This window comes from Cupressus sempervirens, chromosome 10 (assembly GCF_028749045.1).
Source record: "Cupressus sempervirens isolate cs-2001-9-10 chromosome 10, ASM2874904v1, whole genome shotgun sequence".
In the NCBI taxonomy this organism is placed as follows: Eukaryota; Viridiplantae; Streptophyta; class Pinopsida; order Cupressales; family Cupressaceae; genus Cupressus; species Cupressus sempervirens.
Window position 1 is genome coordinate 270,096,119 of NC_143127.1, and position 27,188 is coordinate 270,123,306.

At 35.9% G+C, this 27,188-nt stretch overlaps 1 protein-coding gene across 2 annotated transcripts in view; it reads left to right on the top strand.

Annotated features, from left to right (window-relative positions):
* Positions 1-25,928, top strand: part of LOC149533686 (uncharacterized) — a 61,285-nt gene extending 35,357 nt beyond the window's left edge. For both annotated transcript variants that reach the window (XM_089803244.1, XM_089803245.1), the window contains exon 7: positions 25,526-25,928. In XM_089803244.1, the coding sequence (XP_089659370.1) occupies positions 25,526-25,576 (51 nt within the window). In that variant the 3' untranslated portion in view covers positions 25,577-25,928. The remainder of the gene's footprint in view (positions 1-25,525) is intronic.
* Positions 25,929-27,188: the final 1,260 nt, after the last annotated feature.

Sequence of the window (27,188 nt, forward strand, 5' to 3'; positions counted from 1 at the left end):
GCCTCAATGAGAATTCTAGAAATGAACTGTGAATCCTTAACTTCTCCTTCACTATCAACCACCCTCAAAAACATTGCCCGTTCGGAGGACATTGCAATCACATTAATCAATGGTCAGTTTCTTGTATCTTTCCATCCATTAGACACAATAGTTATACTAGAAGTTTTCCAAGAAGTTCTAATTGGTTGAAGAGCTTTCTCTATAGAAATATTTTCTTTTTGCATAAGAGTCATGTACACCTTTTCAAACCTAGGACGAGTGTAATCAGCTGGCACATTAAGGATGACTGAGACCACTTACTTGCAATATGGCGATCTTACTAAATTGAAAGGAAGACCATTAGCATAAAGGCAACGTACAATTGCTTCATCAGCAAGTTTTCTTGCCTCCATTTTGAATGGTTAATCCAATTGACCTCTTTTGCGGGTTATAACTTCTACTTCTTCCTCTTCCTCTCCCACTTCCAAGAGTGGATGTTTGGAGGATGCAACATGATCTGTGGGCACATTCGCTTTGCTCTTTGTGGATGAAGATTTATACAGACTTGTTTTTGATTTGCTTACTAAATGATCAGCAGCTTCTTGTTCTTATATAAATTTGGCTAGTTGGGCATCGCTCATCCTTTTACATCTTTTCTTCCCTTGCACAATCCTATAACTTTACCAGCAGGGTCCCTAAAATGAGCTTTGACCTGAGAATATGAGCTGTTGAATGGTTTACAATGACATACGTTGCATTTCCAAATGTATGACCCACCTTTTGAAACCTGTGATAATCTTGTGGTGTGTCTTTGTAATGTTGATGCTACATCAAGATTGAAGTTATCACTTCATTCACCTTGCCCTGCTGCTGAACTTTGACTACCAGTAGTGGCCATTCTTGCACAATACAAACTATAAATTTAATAAAAAAATCAATTTTTTTTAAATTGGAAATAATTAAATAAACTATGAACATCAAGCATACAAGTGCAACAATACGATACAAATATATTAAAAAAAGATAGCTAAATTTGTTCCTTCATTTCATAAAAAAAGGAAAAACTTGAAAATATTCTTCCAAAATCTGAAAAATTCATCATCATCTTAAAACAAATCAGTAAAAAAATTATGAAGGGGATCAAGTGCTTACCTTAGATGCTTATATGTCCTTCGTTGAAGCTATTAGACACCCTACGAATGATCCTTAAAAAAAAATAATGGCCTTGCTTTCAAAATACCAAAATGGAGACCAAATGAGAAGAGAGCCCAGAGCAATGAATGACTTCTTTTAGGGCCGTTTTAGGGTTTTGGGAAAAAAGAGAGCAAAAATATAATTAAGAAAATCAGTTAAACACATGCGTTGAAATAGTCACAGGTGCTTTCTAGATGTGCCTAGATGCTGTCTAGGTTTTCTCTGGATGCTCTTGGATGCATCCCGCATGCATCCACATATGTTGGTAAAGCTTCCTGTGCAAATTGGTGTAGCATTCAAATGCATTGACACATCCAAACGCACCAGCATTAACCTGGGGTGAATTCCTAGATGCACTGGTATCTTAGGCTGAGAGGAGGAAAATAATTTTCCAAACATTTGCGAACTGATTTCTATTGATTTGAAGCAGAATTGAGATGGTTTTTGAAGAGGATGACACCAGTGATTTGAATAAGCAGGTTATGGAGGAGGGGGGGGGGGGGAGGGGATGTGAATTTGGTTTCAATTCGAAGGACATTGAGTTGAATGAGTAGTCATTGCAATATGCACTGGGCAGCAGGTCCTCTGCAGTGGCCACATGTGGTGGGAGGTGCCCATGATGTGATTGGCATTCTGGTGAGTGAATAATGTCCTTGAACAAGCAAATGACCTTCAATTAATGCAGCATCCAGTCCAGATATAACCCAGCAGCGTGAAAATTGTGATCAACTTCAAATAGTGGCACCTAGTCTAGATCCAACCCAGCAACAAGAATACCATAATTAATCTACCTGGATTAGACTCAGATTCCCCTAAATTGAAAAACAAATTTCCAATTCAGCCCAATCTGCAATTCCTGAGCAGAGTTTGCCAAGTATGAAGATGCTGTCAAGGGGTTTATCCCTGCAGTGGTGAGAGCTGAAACTCAAACATCAATTTTTTGGATATGCAAATTTGAATGATCCAACTGAGCAAATGATATTTGTCAATATACTACATAGTACCCATGGACCCTATTTTGGGTGCCACCATATTCATTTTTTTAAAAATTTTAATTTTTAGTATTTCTTTTGTTAGTTTTCCCAAATCTGCTGCAACTGTAAATAGCACTGCCATATTCGTGGTATGTGTTTTCCAAATGGCAGTGACCTCTTATTTATTTTGAGAAAAGAATAAGAATGGACATGTCTATTCGTTTATTTGATAATTAATATAATAAACATTCAATCATTGATATATATATATATATACATATTTCTCTCAATAATAATAAATTTATATATATAAATTATATTTGATATATAATTATATATAGGTTTATCCGAAAGAAGCTACCAAACATTAACTCTCCCTCTTAGCTAGGGAGGATAAACATACGTATTAACTTAAAGTAATATCAAGTTAGCACGATCAAGGATATCTTTGATCAGATATGTCCATCAATTTGATATTACATTTGATATCAAGAGTATTGGTCTCCTAGAATATCAACATATGATATTCACCAAATACTCAATAAGGTTTGATATCACATCTGATATCATGAGGATTGGTCTCCTAGAGGACATGATATTTACCAATTACTCAAAAGTGTCTGATATCACATTTGATATCATGAGTATTGGCCTTCCAAAATGTGAATGATATTCACCAAATACTCTTTGAGTAATGGCATTCCAAAATGTTGAGATGCAAGACATTCACCAAATACTGTGAGTAATGACCTTCGAGAACATCTAGTCCCGTGATATTAACTAAGTACTCTGTGAGTAATGCCTTTCCAGAATATCAAGACACCTGATATTCATCGAGTACTCTGTGTAATGGCCTTCAAAAATATCATTATGCATAACGTTCACCATGTACTTCAAAAAATGTTTATAAGGTATGTGCATACTCATTCTCATAATGCTTGCCATATAAACATCCATCATGCAAACTATAATCTATTTATGATTTGCATAGACATTTGTACGATGCCCATCATAATAGAAAATTAAGTTCTTGCACACAGGGGGTATGTCCATCATAATAGCAAATACAAGTGACGTCATTTGGAAGTCGTCATTTCCTCATGATGTACACTGGGGATAGACCCATTAAAATCACATAGTTGATGTATATTTATGAATCACAATCCTCTTGACTGCTGCAATTTATTGATCATTGGAGAATCCATCTCAACATGGTTTACTCTCTCTGAATGAATATGATGGAGATCACCAAAGGTTGACTGAGTTATATCCTCCATTTGCTCCTGAATCATATCCTCTATTTGCTCCCTCTTTGTCAAGGTTGCCTCTAATGAAATGTCAGGCTCCCTCTGAATATTAGTCTCCCTCTTCCTGCAATAACATTCTCTGAATATCAGTCTCCCTCTTCCTGCAATAACATTCTTACAAGAAAAAGATGAGGGCAAATGCTCATATAGAAATACAAATTTGATATTTACTTTATTAAATATGATACTTAAAATTGTACCTACAAAGAATACTTATCTCTTGTAGTCAAAGAACGATGCTAGAATGGTGAATCCCCATAGGATTTGAGACTAATTTAGTGTAAGAGAGTTCCTCTTCATCAAAACCTTACTGAACATAATTTTATGTTTCTCACTCCGTTTTGAGTCGCTCATATTTTTACATCTTTATTCAAACTTTTCATATTATGGTGTTATATAACTTATTTATTTTGAAAATTTCATATTCATATAATATCAAACACGAACATTTATGAAATAAATAAATATTATAGATAGAACATATCTTTATTGTGCTTACCTTATGTCTTTTCCCCTTGAACACTCTATTGACTTTTCTTATGTTATATGCATTAAGGGACAATAAGTCTTATTTTTACCTAACTATGTAGTCTCCTCCATTCAATGTGTGATGTAGGGTTAGGTATTCCTAGGTGGAGCAAATGCTACGAAATAATATATAATTTCTTTTTTATTCCCTTGTCTGCTGATAATATTGACTTCGTTCACATTCTTCACAGGGTATAGTGGTTGTTTTAATTGGTTTGCCTATCACATAAGTTTGTATAGAAAACATGGGTCAAGCCAATCGAGATTTATGTGGTTTGCTCAATGGTGATGTGGGCCATATTATTAGATCCATAAGTGGCAGATGTCATTTTTAATTTACTCTCCCTACACCTCGGTTGACACACATCTCAAGGCGAAGTATGATGTATTGAGGTTATTATCTCTACAATGCAATATTAGGTTTTGTTCAAGCTATGTAAACTGAACCTGCCCATATTATTCCTTCAATGTGAAGGCGAGATACTAGTATCTTAGAACTCTCAGCCATGTCCAACAACACATCCACAACCTAAGAGTCCAACCTTTTCTCTGCTCAATGTGCTCATCAGTCAACTTCTCCACAAACTCATTGTATATTGTATGAACGCCTCGCATGCAACGACAATAGCCCCACCAATTGAGAAAGGCAAGAGGAGGGTATGAAGTCTCCCAAAAGAACTACTCCCCCGAGATGCATATTCTCATCCATTATCTTTAAAAAACACTCCCCTTTGCCGAGTTCATCGTTTGAGTAACTTCTTCTTGCACCCCGTGTTGAGTGAAAAGGAGATGAGCTTCTAGAGTTGGATGTAGCGCATACCGTTTTCCCTCCCCTCCGATAGAGATTTGACCATGGCAGACACCTCTTCCTCCCTCAACCACCTGAATGACTCCATTCTCTTGGTCATCAGTAATTGGATGGTGCATAGCTTTCTGATTTGCCACCAATACTCTCCTTATGGGGAAACGCCGTGTATCTGCTCTCATAGGCCATTTACTTTGTGGCCCTTGAAGGTAGTCTATTTGCAAAGATCAGATCCTAGGTTTTAAGAAACTCTTTGGCCATGGCAAGGGAAGAGACTAGAACTGCTTTTACTAAGCTCAAGCAAAGCAACATGATGTAGTTCTTGCTTTGGACTATTTGGTTTGTGTGTTACCTGATGTCGTTGGTCCTTCGTAGTTTACCGTTCCCTTATGAATGATGTCTTCTCTCATGCCCAATAACAAGGGCAATTCTATCCTTATGGATTGACAATAGAAGTAAAGAGTTCTTTGTATACTCGATGCCTCTTTTTATGTCTGTCCACCTTGCGAGTACGACATATTTGATCTTCATTTAATCTTTGATGTTATCGGACCCACACTTTTTCCTCTGTAATTCGCCATCTGCTTATGCTTTATTGATCACTTTAATTTATAAGGAGATAATGCGTTATATTTTCCATTGTATATTTCTCTATAGAACCACCTCCTTGTCCATTGTTAATCAATATATTTGTAGCATGGTTGTGATACCATGTTAGTTTTCTCAAAATGTAATAGCACTACCATATTCTTGGTATGTGTTTTCCAGATTGCAGCGACCTCTTATTTATTTTGAGAAAAGAATATGAAGAGACACGTCCCTTCATGGGACATGTCCATTCATTAATTTGATAGTTAATATAATAAACATTTAATCATTGTTATATATATGTATATACATATATTATATTAAGTTCTCTCAAATAATAATAAACTTATATGTCTATGATCAAAGTAGTACTATCGGCCATCTCTACATATCATATGTCATGTCTTCACCTACCTAAAGGTGTAAAAACAAAATTAGATTCTAAAATTTAAAAACTTCTTTTGGCAAGGAACTAAAGATAAGTAAAAACAAGCTTTATAGAATGGAATAATATATGTAGACTTAAAGATTGTGGAGGCCTAGGCCTAAAAAATTTGAGTTGGCAAAATGAGACACTAGGGGCAAAACTTATTTGGAGAATATTTAATGAACATAATAGTAAATGGGCCAAAATTTTGTATCATAACTATTTAAACAAATAATAATCCTCTATCTTTTTTCAGAACTAAAAATCCTCTAAAAGGTTCAAGAATTTGGAACTTTATGTTGAACTGTCGTCCAATAATAGCCAATACGCTAACATTGGATATCGGTTCAGGGCATGATGCTTTATTTTGGGAAGATTCTTGGGATGGGCTCCCATCTCCAAACAGTGCAAATCTACCTATGAACATAAAAAATACTCTATCATCTCCGTGGTCTAAGAATGTGGGTGATTACAAAATTAAAATTAATGATAATGAGCATGGAGGATGGCAATGGAAAACCCTAGACGAAACTCCACTTTCATCATAGGAAAAGTGCATTTTTAATCAAGTTTTAAAAAGTAGGCAGACAAATCATAAAGAAAGGAAAGATAAATTATTTTGGGGAGCCTCAAAAGATGGAAATTATAAAGTCAAACTAGGGTATGAAAAGATAATTAATTCTCAACAACGAGATAAGATTGACATCCCTCTAAATCTATGTTGAGATCCAGTATGTCTTCTCAAAGTAGGTATCTTCCTCCGGGCTGCTCTTCAATAGAGAATTCTAAGAGCAAATAGGTTCATCAAGATGGGTTTTGAAGGACCATCTAGATGTCCACTTTGTGAAAAAGAATCTGAAACGTCAGAACACTTGCTTTATGATTGCCCCTTTGCTAAGAATTGTTGGTATTGGTTATGTAAGAAATTAAATTGACAAATCACTTTCGCTAATAACCTATTAATTTTTAAAAAAAGTTGGCGAATCATGGTTGCTCTAAGGTTTATAGTAATTTATGGAAAATATCCTCTTCCATACTTCTATGAGAATTATGGAAAAAAAGGAATAGAAAAAATCGCTATAATGAAAAGATGGATCTAAAATCCTTTTTCAATAAAGTGGAGGCTTGTATTACTGAGGTAGCTAACAATAATCTCAGTAACTCATATAAGGAGGAAGTTTCATTTTTAAACTGGGATGTAGATATGCGTAAAAATTGGTTTAAACTAATTAACCCTCCAATGATATACACAAAATCCAACAAGATAACTAGGAAAGAATGTAAATTGGAACTTTCGCTTGCAGGATGGTCAAAGTTAAATTTTGATGGGGCCTCTGGAGGTAATCTAGGTCCAGTAGGCTTAGGATGTATTATTTGTTGAGATAATGGATCTTGCCTAATTAAACGTGCCAAACCTTTAGGAGTAATGTCCAATAACTTAGTTGAATTAGAGGCCTTGATAGAAGGCTTGACTCTAAGTAGAGAGATAGGTATTAACAAATTAGTTATCAAAGGAGACTTGCAAATTATCCTAAATGCAATAAGTAAGAGAAAGACCCCAAACTAAATCCTTAATTCGCAACTTGAATATGCTTTAGCCATCATTGATCAATTCGTAGAAACAATCATAAAACATATCTATAGAGAAGGTAATACATAAGCAGATAATCTCGCTAACAAAGGAACATATGGAGAAGATATTCAAATAAGACAAGCTAATATGATAAGTTAGACACTCGCTCTTGAAGCAAAATTTGTTTAGAACTCTTACAGTCAAAATAAGCATGTTAATTTCTTTTGATAGATTCTTTATGTCTTTGTATAAGTAGACTAGTAGTATGATTGATCAATGTAGCTGATATCATGGAAGTTTAATGTTAATGAGTGAGCTATTTTTGGTTATTCTTTATTTTTCCTTATATACTATTTGATTTTAAAATTAAGTTAAGAGGAGATAAGTTCCATTTTTTTGTTCTAACAACTTGATCGTAGCCAAGTGTAATTTTTAGGTTATATTTAGAAAGAATTATCAAGAGTAAATCTATAAAGTAGGAAATAAAAAACACACGCTAATTGGTTAAATTTAAGATATTTATGTAAGGGCTACACCAAAGATGCTCATCCATCCCTAACCTTTGGTGCCCAATTGAGATGATTTTCTTAATCTAAACACAATCTGGGGCCTCATGGCCTTTTACCTACACACACACACACACACACACACACACACACACACGACAAAAGCTGCCAAACATCAACATATTTACTTATTCATTATATTGAAAAGTGTTACAAAACATTTTTTTTTAAAAATTTACTTATTTAACGTATTTTAATATTTGTCTGCTGGATTTCTCTTAGGCAATCCTCAAGATAATGCAACCTTGTTAACGTTGCAGCTGTTGGGCAACATTTTGTTAAATTCCATAGAATGAATAATAGACAACATATAGAGGGATTGAATTCATTTGTCTCGATAATAGACAACATAGACAGGGATTGAATTCATTTAACATTATAAAACAGAATAAACCCTATGAATTTTGGTGCCTATAAACCTTCATCTATTGTTGGCATGCATAGCTCAATATTTAATAGATATTTGATTATTAGTATGACTAAGATTTGATTATGCAAATGGTTTTGCTTCAAATTACATGAGTTGTCTGTATTCCACAGCCACATGTTGGCACCCTAGGGGGATACATGTAGATGTTCACATGCCCTCACCGGAGAGGATTAGTTGAAGCTGAAATTTTTAAGACTTATTAACAGAACCTAGTTTCAATACTAACCCTAATCCTCATGATTGCATACAAGTAAAATCAGTGAATACTTCAAATTTTAATTTTAAATTTATTTGAATTTGTTTATATTTTTAAACTGTGACTCAGGCACGGTCTCTACATGTCCTGACATTCCTTTGTGGAAGATAACATCTTTGGAATTTATGTGCACCTATCATGCTTCAAGTACTCTAATAATTGGAACTGGCAAAGGCTTGACTAGATACAAGAAGCATCTGAAGCTCAGAAGAGTCGGTGGTTCTTGTAGTTTCCTAGAATCGTATAATGCTGATAAAGTTACTAATCAGATAATAACTGTGAAAACACAGGAAAAATATTCAAGGTTCACTTGGGAAAGAGTACCATCGTGATGATGCAAAGATAACTTAAGGAGCCTTGTGTTTTTGAGACTAGTCAATGATTTTGAATGCACAATTGTGCAGAGAATACCTCAATTCACCTACACATGAGCATGGAAGGACATATTATAGAGGTAAGATGGGTGTAGATAGTACCTGTACAGAATGCAGAGGACTGTAGAGCTTTTATTCTCTCTAAGTCAATGATTTCTCACAAATGTCTATAGTCAGCATTTGTGCTTATACACGGGGGTTCAGTAGCTTCCACGACCCATTCTTTTATTGCAAATCCACACCAAAATGTTGAATCAGGGTTTTCAGTGAGGTATTTTATAACTCCTTGATTTATTATTTATAAGTTTTATCAGATTTCCACAACCCATTAGATTTTCTCTTAGCTGCTTCTGGATTTGATTGTGTATATATTTTTAGCATCAACATTTCAATGACAATCCATCAGAAGGATGTACAAGAATGCAAGGAGATTTTAAATTTTAAATTGCAGACTTAAATGATTTAGGGAGATATTTGAAGGGGTGAGAAGAGAGGGGAAGAAGCCCAAAGAACAACTAAAAGGATAGGACACACAAAACAGATGGATTTTAAAGAAAGGAGGACCGACAGAAGAAATATTAGGAAATAAATTCAAATGCCTAATCATATTATAGGTAAACAAAATGGATAATGCTAAATATAAAAAAGTGATGTATTAACAATTAATGCAGTAAGAAGTTATATGTTGTATTAGAAAAACCAATACAAAAATCAAATAATTGTAAATTATAATATAGCTATGTTACATGGGGGCATGTTTCCTGTCCCTAAAACATTTCGGGGATAGTGAGACAAAAAGGGGACCCCCCTAAGCTGTCCTTAATTGTTGTTTCAAAAAAACCCATACAAAAATTTTGTATTATAGTATTATACTAAGATAAGTTGCAATCAAATAATTGAAAATTATAATATAGCTATGTTACACGGGGACGTTTCCTGTCCCTATTTCTGTCCCCAAAACATTTCGGGGATAGTGGGACAAAAAGGGGACCCCCCCAGCTGCCCTTAATTGTAAATAACTGCAGGAAATGTTAGAAAACATCCCCTGACCTTTGGTGAGGGCTATCTGTCCCCGAAATGCCTAGGGGACCCTCGAAACATCCCCCCCACCCATCATTGAAACACAAGAAGTGTCTTCTACAGATTTGGATGCTTTTTGGCATAAAAAACACTTGTTTTTGTAAAACAATCTTTTTGCCAAAGTGGCAAATTGGGTGGCCCACAAGGTTCGAACTTGTGTCTGCAGATGATAAAATTCACATGGAGTTGCAAGCAGCACGAACTTGTCAGGCTACCATTGGATGATCCACTTCTGCTAGAGGGAGATGGCAACTTAGATGATTCTGAGCCTTTGGTTGTTGATAGCCAGAATAAGGCTGAGTTCTATATGCTGTGCTTGTAGCCTATTATATTTTGATGTTTGAGGCTTCCGGATTCATGTTTGAGACATTTTGATTTGTCTATTTTATATTGATAGACCATGGTATTGATGTATGAGACTATTGTTATAATGCTGTTATATTGATATATACTGCTGCTATTATCATTTATGTTTTTTTACTACTGTTGTAACTTGTGAATCGGTGATTTAGTTGCATATTGTGTTGTTATTCATGATCTTTCTCTCTCTCTAATATCCTATTATATTTTGAAATTTACACATAAAAATTTGTATACTGCTGTTGCCTGACATCCCTTATTTTAGACTCTTCAGAAACTGTGTTGGGAATGCATCCATGCTGTCCCTTTCCCCATCCCCATCAGGCCATGGAGCATACACATTCTAGTTGAAAAACATTGACTTGATATGACTCAACCAACCCAAACATTTTGGAAAACTCACGAGTATTACAAAATCTCGGCGAAAAGATCAGTAATAAATTGACACTTTTATTGAACATTTGAAAATATTTAATTTCTTAAAATATTCATAATGACACACGTATACACCAAATTTGTAGAACATATACTGATTTGAGAATGCCATCATATATTAATAAAATATTTGAGTTGAATACATAGCAACTCACAGCTTCATTGTTGTAAATGGGTAAAATGAATGGAAAAACAAATCAGAAAACCCCATTTCATGTTTCAGTCTTTATGTTTTGAGTTATATGGTCCAGTTTTGGTTGATCAATTGAGAAAATTTGGTGGATTTTTGGGATTTTTTACCTTAAACATTACTGTGCGACATATGATAATAATGAAATAAGTCACACGATATGTCGAATTTCCTTCATGCAATTTGAATTTCCTTCATGAAATTTGAATTTCAGTGAATTTTTGCCCTTTCCAAACTTAATTCGAATTTTATGATCTTTAATATAATATTGTTATTTAATGTAATATTATTTAATTTTAAATAATATTGAGTTATTTAGTGATGTCTAAGTATTTTGATTATTTTTGTGGAGTTATTACTTATATTTAAAAATTAATAAAATAATGAGGTAAATTTAATAGCGTATTTTTTTTTCAAATTTTTACCCTCGCTGAAGTTCATCCGAATTTTATGATCGGGGAATTTGAATTCAAACCTTGTAACTTAGATAATGAATAAAACTTTATGAATGATATTATGAAAAAAAGGGTTTTAAACAGGAAATATAACATGAAATTCTATTTATATATATATTTTTGATCGGTAACAGGTCGAATCCAAGATTAATTATTATTATGTGTTGATTAATTATTATTATTTATTTAACTTGAGTGATCTGAACCCAAGACCTCCCACATAAGAGTGTCAATTACCATTGTGTTGTAGGCTATTGCCTAACATGATTTTCTATCTTATAATAAATGGAACCAAAATATTAATTACAATATGTAATTATAGTGTCACTAAATAAATAAATAATGGAAAAAATAATATATAATATTTTGAAGTTTGTAGCTGCGATAGAGATCTTCATCAATGATTTTATGAGATAGAAATATTGCTAAGTTACCGTATTCACTGGTGGATGACCAAATTCGCAAGTTGATTCGCTTGACATTCAAAATTCGGTTCAAATTTGTATCAAATTCGTTTGAAAAGCACCACATAGGACACAGGTGGAATGGGAGGCAGCTTTGACCAAATTTAGATTTATCTAGACTAGTTGTAAATGCATTTCTCTAATTTTCGGCGAATTTGGTTTGACTCTCCTGTAAGCTAACATGGCTTTTGTTTTTTATTAAAGTTTTTTAATATTTTAAAGTTGAAGTCACCTGCAGTTTTTGTTAGAGTAATTAGATATTTTTTAATTAACTCTAGTTGCTTAAGCCAAACTTTAGGCATCTAATAATTAATTCTTTTATTAATTATTTTGATGCAACCTAGGTTAAACCTTTTCAGGGTTTCAATCTCCTTTATAAGGATGATCTCTCTTTGTAAACATTCATTGAGATTCATTCACTTTTGATAATAGCAATCTCTCTTTTTGCTCATCAAGAATGTCTCATCTATGGATCTGAGAATTTCAGCCTCCATAGCTTTTGCTTCTCTCTTTTTGTGATAGGTGTTTGCATGTAGGTGCTTCTTGGGAGTTGTGGGGTTGATCTTTCATCAACTTCAACATGGTACTAGAGCTCCAGATCTTCATGCCCTTGTTTTGTTTTTGAGAGATTTGGCATTGGTTTTCAGACCTATGGCTTTCAGAGGTTTTTTGTATTGGATCTGGGGGGGACCTATTTTTTTGGAGCACCTTGAGCCCAAACAGACATCACTGTTGAGCTCAGATCGTTCGAAAACACTCTTTTCCATATAAAATGCGTCCAGTTTGGACGCTATTGAAATCAGAGGCAAATTTTTTTTTACACCTAGGCCGTTTTAGCTAGGCACACACTTCGAGGCAAATTTTTTTTATCATCAAGAATTTTCAGCAAAATTTATTTTGGCAGAGTGAATGCAATTAGAGGTGATTTTTACAAAGTTGGGGGACATTGTTTTGGTATTTTCTTAAGCACGTTGTACCCCTGCTCAAGTGGTTTTGGCATCATCTTTGGCAGCTTTGTTTTTGGGTGAAGCACAAATCCTTTTGGAGAAAAGAGTGCTGCATGCTCCCCCATTGCCGATCCTTCCTTGATGGCCTTGCCTTAAAAAATTGCCAACCACCCCCGGTTTTTTTGGGTACAACACCCAAGTATGGATTGAGCAGAAGTTTGGGGTTCACTTTTTTTTGTGGGACAGACTTTGTATCGCTGCCCACCATTTCTGGCATAGTGTTGATGGTTTTGAGGTTGAGGAGGATGTACAACCATATTTCCCTTGCCCCTATTGTTATGAGGAGTATCACATTGCTTCTCTTTGTTCTCATTTGGAGAATACTCCTATGAGGCAAAATCCGCGGTGTGTCCTGTTTGCAGTATTAAAGTTGGACATGATATGCTTAATCACATCACTACCCAGCATGGGCATCTTTTTAAAATTTAGAGGTGGAGAAGGCTACAGAGAGTTATTGTTCCTCATGGTTCTTCTCTTTCCTTGTCAAGCACGAAAGCCTTCTTCAACACTTGCAGGGCTTCTTTTGAGAGGGTTGACCTATGGTTTGGAGTTATTGGCAGTGGATTTGTTTGGGGGATGGCTATCTCCAGTGCTGATTGGGAGAGTCAGATTCGTGAAAGGATATGCATGTTTCTTTAATAATTGGCCTCTTTTTTTTGACCCATCGAACAATCTACCTGTCATTGGACAACGCCTTGGAGGTCATGTTGTTTTGGCGACTTCATGTTTGGAGCTCACTTTTTTAAATGACCGGGCTGGAGTGAAGACCCACGCAATGTTTTTGGCTCAAGCCTCGATGATTGCGAGTTTTTTGGCATTTTTTTATGGGAAGAGTATTGTTTTGCAGTGCTTTACTTGATGGTGTGTTTCCATGTGATCTGCCAACCTTTACAAACTGGCGCTCCATTAATACCTCCGCTGATCCATACTTCATGGCACATTTTTTGGTGGTTATGGTGTGATTTTTGGTGATTACCATTGGCCTTTTGCACCATCAGCAGATTTGTTAGGTCTTGTGTCAATGTTGGATTGTGGTTTTCAAGGATGCCAAGTCAGCAACACCTTTATGATGGAGAGCACATTTTTCTTGGCAGTCAATGACATGATTTTTGGTGATTGGAAGCTGAGCTGTTGGAGCTGTTGTGAAGCGCTTTGCCTTGGAGTTATGGCACAGTTTTAAAAGAACAGGCCCTCTTCTGCGACTATAGCCTCTCACGTTAGTAACCTATGGCCTTGTTCACGGTTTTTTGAAGTCTGCCTCTGTCCATAATGACCCTCTCTTAGTGTCTTTGGGTGTGGTTGGCGGAACCTGCACTTCCCGATGGATTTCATGTAGTCGCACCTTCTTTTGGTTGATGCCTAGGTGATTTTGTAAAAGTGGAGATGGGTTTTTTGATCCTCCACTTGGCTTGTTGGAGTTGGTGTATGGGTCTTCACACCATCATCGTAAGTTTTTGGCTCTGTCTTTTGCCATTGGTGGATTAGTTTTGCCAGGTTGCCATTTTTATAGGTAGTTTTTCTTTGACAAAATTAATACTATGTGTGGGCTCTACCTCTTCTCTCATGGCGTTTCACTGATTCACAGGTTGTTTAGTCCCCCTTCATAGTGGTTTTTGGCACGTGTTCCAAAGTTTTTTAATATGACTTTTAATTCTCACATGTGCTATATTGGCCATCGGATTTATACTTTGGCACCGACTCTTTGTTTGTCGAGGAATTGTTTTTTCGGCATACTGGCTGGATATTTTTTCCTGGCAGGGGTCATTTTTCAGGCTTTTTTTTGCCTTGATGACTGTTAGACTGTCAAATTTGGGCTCATCACTTGCTGATGTCAGCACCATGTCAGCATTGCATCAACGTTCTTGTCACCTCGGGCTCAGTTTGGACCTACCTTTGTGTTTTTGCTCATATCTCAGGCATATGGACTCTGTTTTTGGCAAATGAGATATTGTCAGAAAGCTTGTTTAGAGCCTATCACAATGGTACAGTTAGTTTTCAGTTTTGATGCTTATTTGATGGATTTTTTTGCTATCAAAGTTAGGGTTACAATTTTGCACTCCGGGAGACATCTTGAGCATCCAATCTTTGATTTGGGAATTCTTTATATTGTTGGAAAGGTCTTTCCAATCTCTTTCTAGTGATGTTTGTTTTTCCAGATTTTGCTCCAAGCACATTCTATTCAGTCTTTTGCATTTTTGCATTTTGGTGGATATCTTGGTTGTTTCAGGTTCGAGGATCGATTTTGTTGCTTCAAATGATTCATCATGACTTGTACTATCTATTGTATTACTCTTATGTCCTTTTTGGTCTATTTAAACATCATTTGCATGCATTCTTGCAAACGCATTAAGATAAAGTGTCTCATGACTTGTACTATCTATTGTATTACTCTTATGTTTGTTTTGGTCTATTTAGACATCATTTGCATGCATTCTTGCAAACGCATTAAGATAAAGTGCCATATTGCATCGGTATTTTCATTTAAGTTGTTTTCCTTTGTTTTGCCATATGATTTGAGCATTGTCCTCTGAGGACACTCCTACAAATTATTGTATTCTTGGGATTCCTCATATCTTGTGCCTTATTGTACATGGACTACTTCGATAAAGTGCCATGGGGGGTTTGATGTTTTGCTTTTGTTTGCCATCTTCCTTTCTCCAGTGAGTGTCTTTTCCATGACATTAGCCTCATTACGTTTCTAAGATTGATCACCTCAGTAACACATATGTACTCTTTTGTGCATCTTGATCACGATTCCTTGAAATATAGTTCTTTTGGCCCACTTTTTTGGTTGCTTGTCACCTCACCCTTGTCTGCATTAGGGAGGGTTCTTATGTTGTTTCTCATGCTTCCTTGGTTCGATTGATCAACGCTTCAGGCTTTGGTGTTTCATGCCATTTGTATCTTTGAGTTCAGTTGTTTGCTTTGTGTGCCTCCTGATTCGATGCAGATTACAGTCTTCTCTACCCGGTTAAGTTCTATTTCAGTGGAGGTTCTTCAGATCAGCAGTTACTTTTGATAAAACTTTGCAACTTCTACATGCTTTAGTGGTGTTCTTCAGGATCATCTTTTGTTCCTATCTTCTAGAACATTTTCTAGTTTGGAGGCTTCTTCGGTCCTTAACTAGTTTCTTTCAGCATGTTTTCCATCTCTTTTTGGAGTAGAGCTTTTCCCATGTGGATTTCTCCATTTCTCCTCTTTTTAGAGATTTGGTTGTGCTTGGGTACCTCATCAGGCCTTGTTTGCCAAGAACCAAATCTACTTTCTGTAGTAGTTTTTAGGTTTTTAGCTACTCCCCAAGTCTATCTTAAGGGGGGTGTTAGAGTGATTAGATATTTTCTAATTTACTCTAGTTTGCTTAAGCTAAACTTTAGGCATTTAATAATTAAATCTTTTATTAATTATTATGATGCAACCTAGGTTAGACCCTTTTAGGGTTTCGATCTCCTTTATAAGGACGATCTCTCTTTGTAAATTGAGACAATTCATTTTTGAATATAGCAATCTCTTTTTTGTTCATCAAGAATGTCTCACCTATGGATCTGGCAATTTCAGCCTCCATAGGTTTTTGCTTCTCTCTTCTATGACAGGTGTTTGCATGAAGGTGATTCTTGGGCACTGTGGGGTTGATCTTTCATCAACTTCAATAGTTTTAAAAAGTTTTCTTCCCTAAAGTTTAAATGTAAGGTCACTTGCATTCTCAATACAGGACGTTGAGAATATATGGTGGGCTTAGCAAAAAAGACACGAGCTCAACAAAAAACAACATAGGCTTAGCAAAAAATGACAAATTTTTTTTGTAGGATCTGTATTGGCTAAGTTCTATAGATAAAAGCCAAGTTGCCAATTCATATTAAATAGTAGTTGAAATTCACAATCTGATAAAGTTTGTTCTGCAACGAGATTAAATACTTACTCTGTAATAAGAATCATGATAATGAAACATGATCTGTAGTTAAAAGCTAAGTTACCACGTCATATTTTTCCATTTTCAATTTATTTGATATATATATTTCTTTATCTATTTTAAAAAGTGTACGAACGGACCAAAAATGAATCCAAACCCATCTCATTTTTTTTTTTGACTGAATGTCGAACCCGCATCCGAATTGGAATCTGAACCAACAACTTAGGATATATGTTTGTTATGACCATTATGGTCATCTTCAGCTGAAAGAGATATTTGTGATTATATTTAAGTTAATATTATGTAAAAAATTGTGTTATACATCATGCAAAGAGGCATGTGCATGGAAATGTGAAGTGTTGTATATGTGGAAATATGAAGGGTCTTATTTTTTGGGACTTAAGGAGACCTTCGTGTGAAAGATGAAGAGTCTTATGCAATCTATTTATATGATTGCTTGCTTTATTGCAAAGTAACAAGAATCGGAATCGGATCGGAATCGGCAAGGCTGAATCAAATCGTGAATCGGCCATGAATCGGAAAATTAAAAAAACCCTTGAAATTTAGTGAGTAACTTATTTCATGAACCCTTTATCGCTGATTCGATTCACCAATTCACAAAAAATCGTTTGGCTTGAATCGAATCGCCAAATCGCGTGAATCGCATGAATCGCCGTGATTCTTGGAACTATGCTTTATTGTAATCAAGTCAAGTGAAAGCCTTGTACTCAAACATTTTGATTATCAATAAAAGTGATATTTTTCTGGTGTGGCTGGGTTTTTCCCCTCAAATGGAAGGGTTTTCCCAAGATAAATGTTTTGAGTCTTCTATGTACATTCTTTGTTGTTGTTGTTTATCTAATTTCTGGGCAAAAACATAAACATGGTAGCGGAGCCAGTTTAGTGGTTTAAAAGCTTCTGTCATCGTTTGTTGATTAAAAGGTTCTATATTTAGTTTTGTATATAATCTCTCATTTGGGGGAAACATGGCTCTGTTGACATCAAGTGCTATTTTGATTCTTGAGAAATACTTCTTACATGTGACCACCATGGTTCTCACTAATATCGAGTTGCTCAACACTTGCATAAGATTGTCATTTCATATTTATGGATGTTCTCTTGTTATCACTACCTCTTATGATGGATATTTTAGCTTCCATCTCAAGCACTTCCACTGGCCTAGACATGGATATGTCTGGTGTTTTTACACCCGCAAATTTTTGAAAGTCGAGCGCGATGAGGACTTGGAAAGGGGAGTGTAGCAAAAGATTTTGTTTTTCATTCATGTGCTATGATAAATTCATTTTGATATATGCTGTAATTATTATATGCTAATCATGACTTGGTTAGTCATTCATCAATGCCGTGCCAACAATTTTTCTCGCGTTTTTCAATTTTTTTAGAACCTTCATTTCATTCTTCTATTCTCACGAAGGGCAGAGCACGAGATTCCTTCTTTTGTGCATGAGATTACTCAAAGTGACTACAATCATTGGTTATGGTTTGATTGCCTGTTTTGACTTATCTTGTCAAACTTTTCTTATTGGAGGGTGAATCATGTTGTTCTACTCCCAGTGTATCAGTTCTCTTTCTCAATCTTTTTGGTTATATTTGTCATCGATCGATCTTTCTGGTTCTTTTTGGCATTGATTTTATTTGTGTTATTTTTGGAACTGATCGGGGCCTTTGGAGAAATTATATCCCGCTGAGAGTAATTGCAAGAAGCAAAAGATATTTGTTGGGTATTGCATAGGAATTGTAGAATAGTTGAGCTACGAAGGCTATTCATCTCCCGCTCGTCATTTTGATGCTGTGGTTGTAACGATAGTAGGTTTGACTCCAGTTTCCCTATGCTTTTAGGGCGATAGTAGTTTTTAAGTTTGTTGTAAAGGTTTCAGTCTCTTTATCTTTACACTTGATATCGTCTGCCATTTTACTTATTCTTGGCATCTTTCAAAGTTATAGTTTTCTCGCAGGCTGGTGGCCTTTGCTAGTTGGTAACTCACAGGTTTCGTGCCTCGCAGGTTTGAACCCTCCAAAAAAAAAGTGCTAGTTTTCATGACTAGACATTGTCATTTCTTTATTGTCCCTTGCCATTATGAGTGGCGTTTGAAATTTTTGAAATTTATAATTGACGTTTGGATACAATTTGTATTTCTTTGCTTCATATTGGTTGGCTTTTGCATATTCCATGATCAAGCTCTTCATTTTTACGGTGTGGAATTCTTCAATATGTCGTGGAGAAAATCTTCAGATGTTACGGTGGTTGTATTCCCTATCCGCAATAGGCAAGAGATCAAAGGCACTTATTAGAGATTCAAAATAGAGAAGAATACAAAATTAATCAGTTTTGTGGTAAAAATTTGGTCAGACTCCTAAATATTCAGAATCCTGTTAGAGTTATTTTCATCTACAGTAATGAAAATAATTCTCAAGATGAATGAATGTATGGCATTTATTGCTTGGTAGTTAGTGGAGTGCCAAGGAAAAGGTCCGATAACAAAACCGAGAATGATTGTTGTTCAAGGAATCGAAGTTATTTTGCATGTCACTGGTCTTCTGACAAGTAACAGTAATTTGGCGATCTTCTTGCAGCATACATTGGAATCAATGAAGGGAAGAGACAATTTTTATAACCTTTGCAAGCATTTTAGAGTGGCTATTTAGCTCATAGTTGTGAACATGGTGGCAAACAAGTAGCTCAAACGATGTCAGCCTTTCTGAAAAGGAGAGCATCGTGGTTATCTTCTATTGGCATCTACTCCTCTGTTTCTAGATATAACGTAGCTGCACAATTCTGCGATGGTGATGGTTTGCATTATTTATGTATTTTGCATGTTGAGATTCTTCTCGAGGAAGATTAGCAAAAGATATAAGTAACTCATTTTGAATGTAGATCATAAATTGGTATATGCATTTTTAATGGGTTTATCTCTCTTGGTTGCAGGACAATAATGCAACAAAAAGTTATGAGATGAGGTGATATTATTAACATGATGTTTCTTAATTTTTGCATTTAGAGGGAGCTTGTGATTCAGAGGGAGATGTTTGGTCTTAGAGGGAGGTAACCTCAACTATCTTATTGTGACTATCCTTGTTGAGAGGGAGTCTCTATTATTAAAGTTGTCTTTGGTAAGAGGAAGTCTTTGTTAAGAGAAAATCTCAGTTGTCCTCGTTGGAAGGGAGTCTCTATTATTAAAGTTGTCCCTGCTAAGAGGGAGTCTCTATTAAGAGAAAATTTGAGTTGTCCCTGTTGAGAGGGAGTCTCAGTTAAGAGAAATTCATAGTTCTTGCTGAAAGGGAGTCTCACTTAAGAGGAAATCTCAGTTATTAATATTCTTCTCTGAGAGAAGTTTGAGGTGAAAGTCCTCGTTCCACTCTCTGTGATTAGGTACGGTGGACCACCCTCTACGAGTAGGCATAGTGGAAATGTATTCTTCTCTTGGAGAAGTCTTAGGTGAAAGTCCTCGTTCCACCCTCTGCGAGTAGACATGGTGGAAATGCATTCTTCTTTGGGAGAAGTCTAAGGTGAAAGCCCTCGTTCCACCCTCTGTGAAAAGGCATGGTGGATATGTATCCTTCTATGTGAGAAGTTTTTGATAAAAGTTTTCATTCCACCCTTTGCAAGTAGGCATGGTGAAAGGCATGTGTGACTTATTCTATGTGCTTATGAAGTAACTATGGTGGATTATGTTATGCTAAGGTAACGTAGGTTATGTGAACTTATCATCTTTGATTGCAGCTATGTGTGCATCCTTGACTAAAGATTTCTCTCTTGCTAAGAGGAAGTGTTGAAGTTTGTAGCTGTGATAGAGATCTTCATCTCTGATTTTATGAGATAGAAATATGTTTTTTATGACTGTTATAGTCACATTTAAAATTGAAAGAGATATTTGTGATTATATTTAAGTAATATTATGTACAAAGATGTGTCATATGTCATGCAAAAAGAGGCATGCGTATGGAAATGTGAAGTGTTGTATATATGAAAATATGAAGGGTCTTATTTTTTGGGAGTCAAAGAGACCTTTGTGTGAAAGATAAAGAGTCTTATGCGATCTATTTATATGATTGCTTGCTTTATTGTAATCAAATGAAAGCCTTGTACTCGAACATTTTGATTATCAAGCTGGCGTGGCTGGGTGTTTCCCTTCAAGTGTAAGGGTTTTCCCAAGATAAATGTTTTGAGTCTTGTGTGTACCTTCTTTGCTGCTGTTTACCTAATTTCTAGGCAAAATCATTAACATAATAACATTTGGGCTCTTCTGAAATGTGAATCTGGCCAAGTAAATCAGATATAGTGTGTTTGGATTTGGTTTTGTTCACAGTTCAGGATTATCGGATTGTCATGTTGAGGCTTTTTAAGGTTTATTATTTTGGGCAGAGGCCTAGCGGTCGATTATGTCACCAGAGAATTTGTCAATCTGGGCTTAAATCTGGAGAGCTTGCCATCATTTCACAGAAGTAACACCATGCGAGTGACCCGCTCTTAGAAAGGCTCATCTTTTCTCAGAAGGGGTAGTTTGTGTACCCAGGTTTCCATGTCTGTGTTCGCAGTGAAGGAGAGAGGCAATTCCTAGTATGGTATTTTGAGAAAGGCATTGATCTGATATTTAGAACTGAGGTGGTTCAAGTAGACCACAACTCCAGAAGTCTGACAAATTATGTATGGAATCTTGATCGTTGCTACTGGTCCACTGTTTTCCTGTTGTCAGACCTGACACAGTAAGGATAGGTATTGCGTATTGTAACACAAAATAATTTGAAAGCTCTGTATCTCTTTAAATTATAATTCAAAGTTCAGGCCTATAGTCTTTTATTTAAAATAATACATCTAATGAAAATTATAAAATGTTTGCAGAATAAGATATATTAAAATTTAAAATCAATGAATTAAATACTTAATGAAGGATATACCTGAAGCATTTATATATTTTTGATTGGTAAAATATCCTATTATTTAATCTATGAATTGCAGTAACAAAAATGTCTATATCCATGGATTTTCAGCAAGCCAATCGAGAACATCTGTCCAAAAAATAACAAATCCCTACATCTTTGAGACAAAATCTAAACCAGTATATATCCTTTATACATGCCCTCATTTACGGTGCATCTGAGCATTTTTTTTACGCTAACGGCTTTATAGAAAAAAAAATTGACAGAGGGTCTTAATGTCCTCCCTATGCATTTATTAAGACTCTGGGGCTCTTTGCCTGAACCTTTTGATCTCAATCTCCTCCTTCACATTGCCTATACAATAGTTTGCACTTTGGAGATTCAACTCCCCCTTTTCCAATTTCTTTGGATGCATGCATTGATTACAGTTTCCCTATATTGGACATTGTCTTTGATGAACCCAATCCTTGAGTAGCTTCGGCATGCCTGAATTCTTTGTCTGAGGAAGCTCTCCATAGTAGTAAAGGGTGAAAAGGAGGTGTGTTGCCTGGGACATCCACCCAATTTCTCCCATTGGCGATAAGACCTTGAGCTAGTGCTGCCACAGATAGAAATGTTTTGAGACCATGACACCTTTTTTCCTGAACGTGATTCTCCACCACATTAGCAGCTTCTCCTCACTCTCCCAGCTCCAGGCTGTAATGAAAAATAAAGTAGTGTAGAAAATACCAGGCGTACCCGGCCTAAAACCAGGCGTTCCGGAAATGGGGACAGGGGGACGGGTATTGGACATCCCCCAGCCGCCCCCTAAAAGTGAAAAATTGCAGTGGACATCCCCGAAACTTGGGGACAGCTGGGAAAAAAAGGGGGACAGCTGGCTGTCCCCGGTATAGAAAGGGGACACCTAGACATCCCCAACCGTACCGGGTATGGCCAGCTGTCCCAATTTTTTTTAATTTAATTTATTTTTATGCAAAAAAAATTAAAAAGATAATATTAAAAAATAATTTTAAGGCTCCTTACTAGGTCACCGAGGTGGGCCTCACCCCTCCAAATGCGGTAGAGGCAGGATAGGAGCAGCAGTCTGCTTCATTTTTCTATGTTATGTTTTTTATGTTGAACGTGAACATGATTATGATAAATTGATACTTATTACTTTATGGCAGCCCTCTAGCCTTTGGGCGTATAGCTTTAGGCATATTTAGATTTAGATTTTCAGATTTATCATGTTTATCATTATGATATTGTTCACTAACTGAAATCGGATATTATTTCCTAGATGGCATTCAAATGTTGTATTTTATGGTTCTATAGTGTTTAAATGACATGTTTTATGCTTAGTTTCATATGAATGACATGCATATTTGCAAATTTCAATGTACATTTTAAAATTTCCCCATATATATATATATATAACTGTCCCCGTTTGCCGTACCCCCTTCCCCAAAATCATCAAAAAAATTTGGCATCCCGGAAACCCGTCCCGCTGTCCCCCGCCATCCCCTGCTGTCCCCGTAACGGAAACTCAGGGGAACATAGTATTTATGTGGCAAAACCTGGTAAAAATATGCCAGTAAAAATCCATGGGCCAATCTCTCAACTTTATTTCTCTGGAATTTTCACAGTTGAGGAAATGTTCAAAACATATGAACAATTACGACTTTGAGTTGCAGAGTTCAAATTACGAACCACTTACTAAATTTAGTATAACTTGTACAACTACATGTTAAACACTTGTCGAAATTACTATTTTTGGCAACTCACCAAAATGACTTGCTATCTATAGTAAGTTGACTTGAACTTACTGCATGAGCAGCTATGATGACTCAACCATAACTTGATGATGAATATGATGACTTCACATTGCAACACAGGTAACAAGCAAGCAACATGGAATTTGATTTGTATTTGTATGTGGCCATCAAGTAGTTGTCACCCAATAGGGTTCACACTAGCATGAAGAAAAACAGGCCATGCATGGTGAAAATTTTCTTCATCCACTGCTTCACCACCTGAACCCAGAATGCCATTTGTTGTTTTTTGATTGCAAGCTGAAATTTGAGTCAATGATTTTCATCAACGCAGAGCACACACCTATCACAGAGGGGTTTTTCAGCTAGGTTGCATGGGTATGCATACCCACACCCCTGGAACACATGCCCACGTACCCAAGTACCGAGTACACGTACCCGAGTACTGGGTACTCAGTGGAGACTATCATAGCTAAAGACCTCGTTTAAGATTTCTGATTTTTGTTTCGGTTTTTTTGTTTGCGTATCGGCTTCTTGTTTATCAAGCTTAATTTAACACATCAGTTTGTAACTTTGATAGAATACTGATTAACAGTAGACTTTATCACTGTTCAAGTCAAAAGTTTGTCATTTGCAATGTCATTGTTATATGATTTATGTTTGTGTTCATGTTCAAATTTTGCCTTCTCTGTTATGCATCTAAACATTTAGCATACATTATTATAACAAACATATTGCAAATCTGAAATCAAAAACAAATACATTACATCTACAAACTTTATCACTGTTCTTGTGTTAAAAAAACCATTGTCATGAGTCATATTTTCAGATTTTCTATAATATTAATTATATTAAAAATAATTGACGCACTGTGGTCCCCTCTTTTGAAAAATACCTGTATCCTAAGTACTCAAGTACCCCCTTCTCCATGCAACCTTGGTTTCTTGGAAGCCAGGAAAATGAAATGACGATTGAAGTGGCTGGTTGCCCAAAAACCCATCTGTGGGAATCTACACCTTGAGAAAAGCTCGACATTGAATGCAAAGTACTACATGTGTGGCAAATGATCCCTTTTCCCATCTACTCTGTCAGGCACAATCTCCTGAACTCGTCATATGGAATGCCACCATTGTTGGTTTGAAAAGATACAGCCAACTTGAACAATGCATTGACAATTTGACTGCCTTAACATAGGATATGTGTGATTTCAATTTTTGTAAAATTTCAAGCTTTTCTTGAATAATACAAATATTTTATCAATTTTACAAATTGAGCTTTGCTGTTGGCAATGGTGTTGACTACGATTTGGGAGACTCTCTCAGGGTGCAATTGGTTAGGCCCAATTATTTTTGCTGACACAACTGCTAGAAGAGCAACTTTTGCCTTTTAGTGCCATTGTCAATTTTGTGGGCTTTAATTACTAGATTAATACCTCATCCATCTTGCGCCACACAACCAGTGCCAGAAGGGCCAAGGTTCCCCTTTGGATGCTTCATAAAATTTAATCTTGATACATCAACCCTCCAGATTCTCTCATTTCACCTCTTCTTTGACTTTTGAAGGCAGATGAACTTGAGAAAGTCCAGAAACAGGCAGAAAATGACTAGGTACTAATTAAAGAACACAAACGAAAAGATTGAAGAAAATGCATGAATATTTATGAGTACGGACATAAAGGTAATGCAGCAATGTATATCATATTATAGTGCCCGTAATGCCTTGCTGATGTTATATTGTCATTGCTCTTTCTGGAAGTACAGTGCCGAGTGTGAATGATATGATACGTAAGTGTGGGTGTGATTAAATTGATGGTTAGAGAAGTTATCTGCCAAATGTCCAGGGAGTAAAATGATAGGAATGCCAATAGCATAACCAGCAATTCATTTCTTTTTTGGTTTTGTTTGTGCTGTCAGTTGAGCTTTTTAGGTAATTGGTCTAATTATATATTTTTTATTAAACTCTTGTCATATTTGCAGGGTCCGAGGAAGAAGATATTGCTTGCAATGGACTCAAATGCCAAGCGGTGATTGAAGTTACTATGATATCACGTTTTTCAATACATCCTTCACCCAATCTTACCTAAAAAGTCGGTCCATTTGGGTGAGCACATGGAATGATGTGCTTTAGGCATTCATAGCCGTCCTCCATATTTCCATGTAACTGGTGCTCTGCAAACCATGCAACTTTGTTTACTATGGATTTTACAAGGCTGTAAGATTGTTAAATTGTTTGGGAGAAGATTTTCTGATGCTGTAAATTTCAAGCAGTGATTCACACTGTGTTCTTTGGGCAAGGTTTGACTCCCCATGCAAGCTTAAGCATACTTGCATCTTGAAATTTTTGTAGGGTTATACATCAGCTGTAAATTATTTTTTGGCCTATGTTGTCTACGTAGCTGCTTTACCTGGTAGTTTTGGATCCCCTTCTGCAGTTTCTCGAGTCTGCTAACCATTTTTCTGTTGCCATATAATGTTTTTTTTCTAATTTTCTTAGAAAGGGACTAAGAATGGAGATTTATAGACGATAAATTTCATATTAGTACCTGGTTCTATTTGCTGTTCCGAGTTTTTAAGCCATCGGTTTAGACAACTCCTGCATGATCCGAAGATGCTGAAAATTTCTTGCTGGGTGACTATTAGAATATGAACATCCAATGTGGGATAATCCATGTGCTGTGGAATGTGTCGGAATACTCACAGATCTGAATGGAAGAGATTTGGTATATATGATGGAAAGAGTTGTAAAGTGTTTGGAAGAAGCAAGCACTGCTTCAGGTCAAATCTTTGAAAAGATTTGAAACTTTCAGACAGCATTCTCTCCAATATCATTGAAACAAATGCTAGTGTCAATTTTCATTGGGAATGCACTTTTACCTTGAAGATTGGTAATATCTTTATCCTCTTTTCCATGTCAGATATCCTAGAATTGATTTTGACGAGGAAGCTTACTTTCTGGTTTCCTGCTACTGATTTTGACAATGAACTTTGCCTACAAATTAATTTTCTCCAAGTGGCTAATTGAGTGGATTACTCCTTCCATTTTTCACTATTAAGTTAGATCTTTAGAACATTTCCAATTTTATTTAATCAATTTGCTATAAATTGGTTTCTTTGAATAGCAATAGATCTATATCCCTGCTGTATATAATTGTAGACAAGCGTTTGTGATGATTTGGAGAAGCTGCTCGGTCAAATGAATGATGCGAAATAAATTATTCAGAAATGAGAACTTTTTGACTTGATTCCAAGGCTAGGCACGACCGCTTTTATTTTAACGAGGAAATTCAGGTTCTCTTACCGGAGTTGAACAAGAGGCATTGTCGCATTTAATAAATAAACAAGAGACATTGCATAAGGTTCTTGCAACTTTTATGTGCATGTAATGAATTTTGTTGTTTGATAAGTTGGGCGATTGTAAGAAATATTTATTAAAGTGTTGGTAAATTTGATATAATGATTTGAATGGGCCCTACTAAACAAATAAATTCTTATTTGTGCTGGCTATTATCATCTACATAAAATTGTGTTGCTATTTTTTTTTTACTTTTATATTATGATTTACTCACGGTAACCCAGCTTAACACAATAATAATCAATCTCAACAAATAACTGGGTTAACACAATAATAATCAATCTCAAC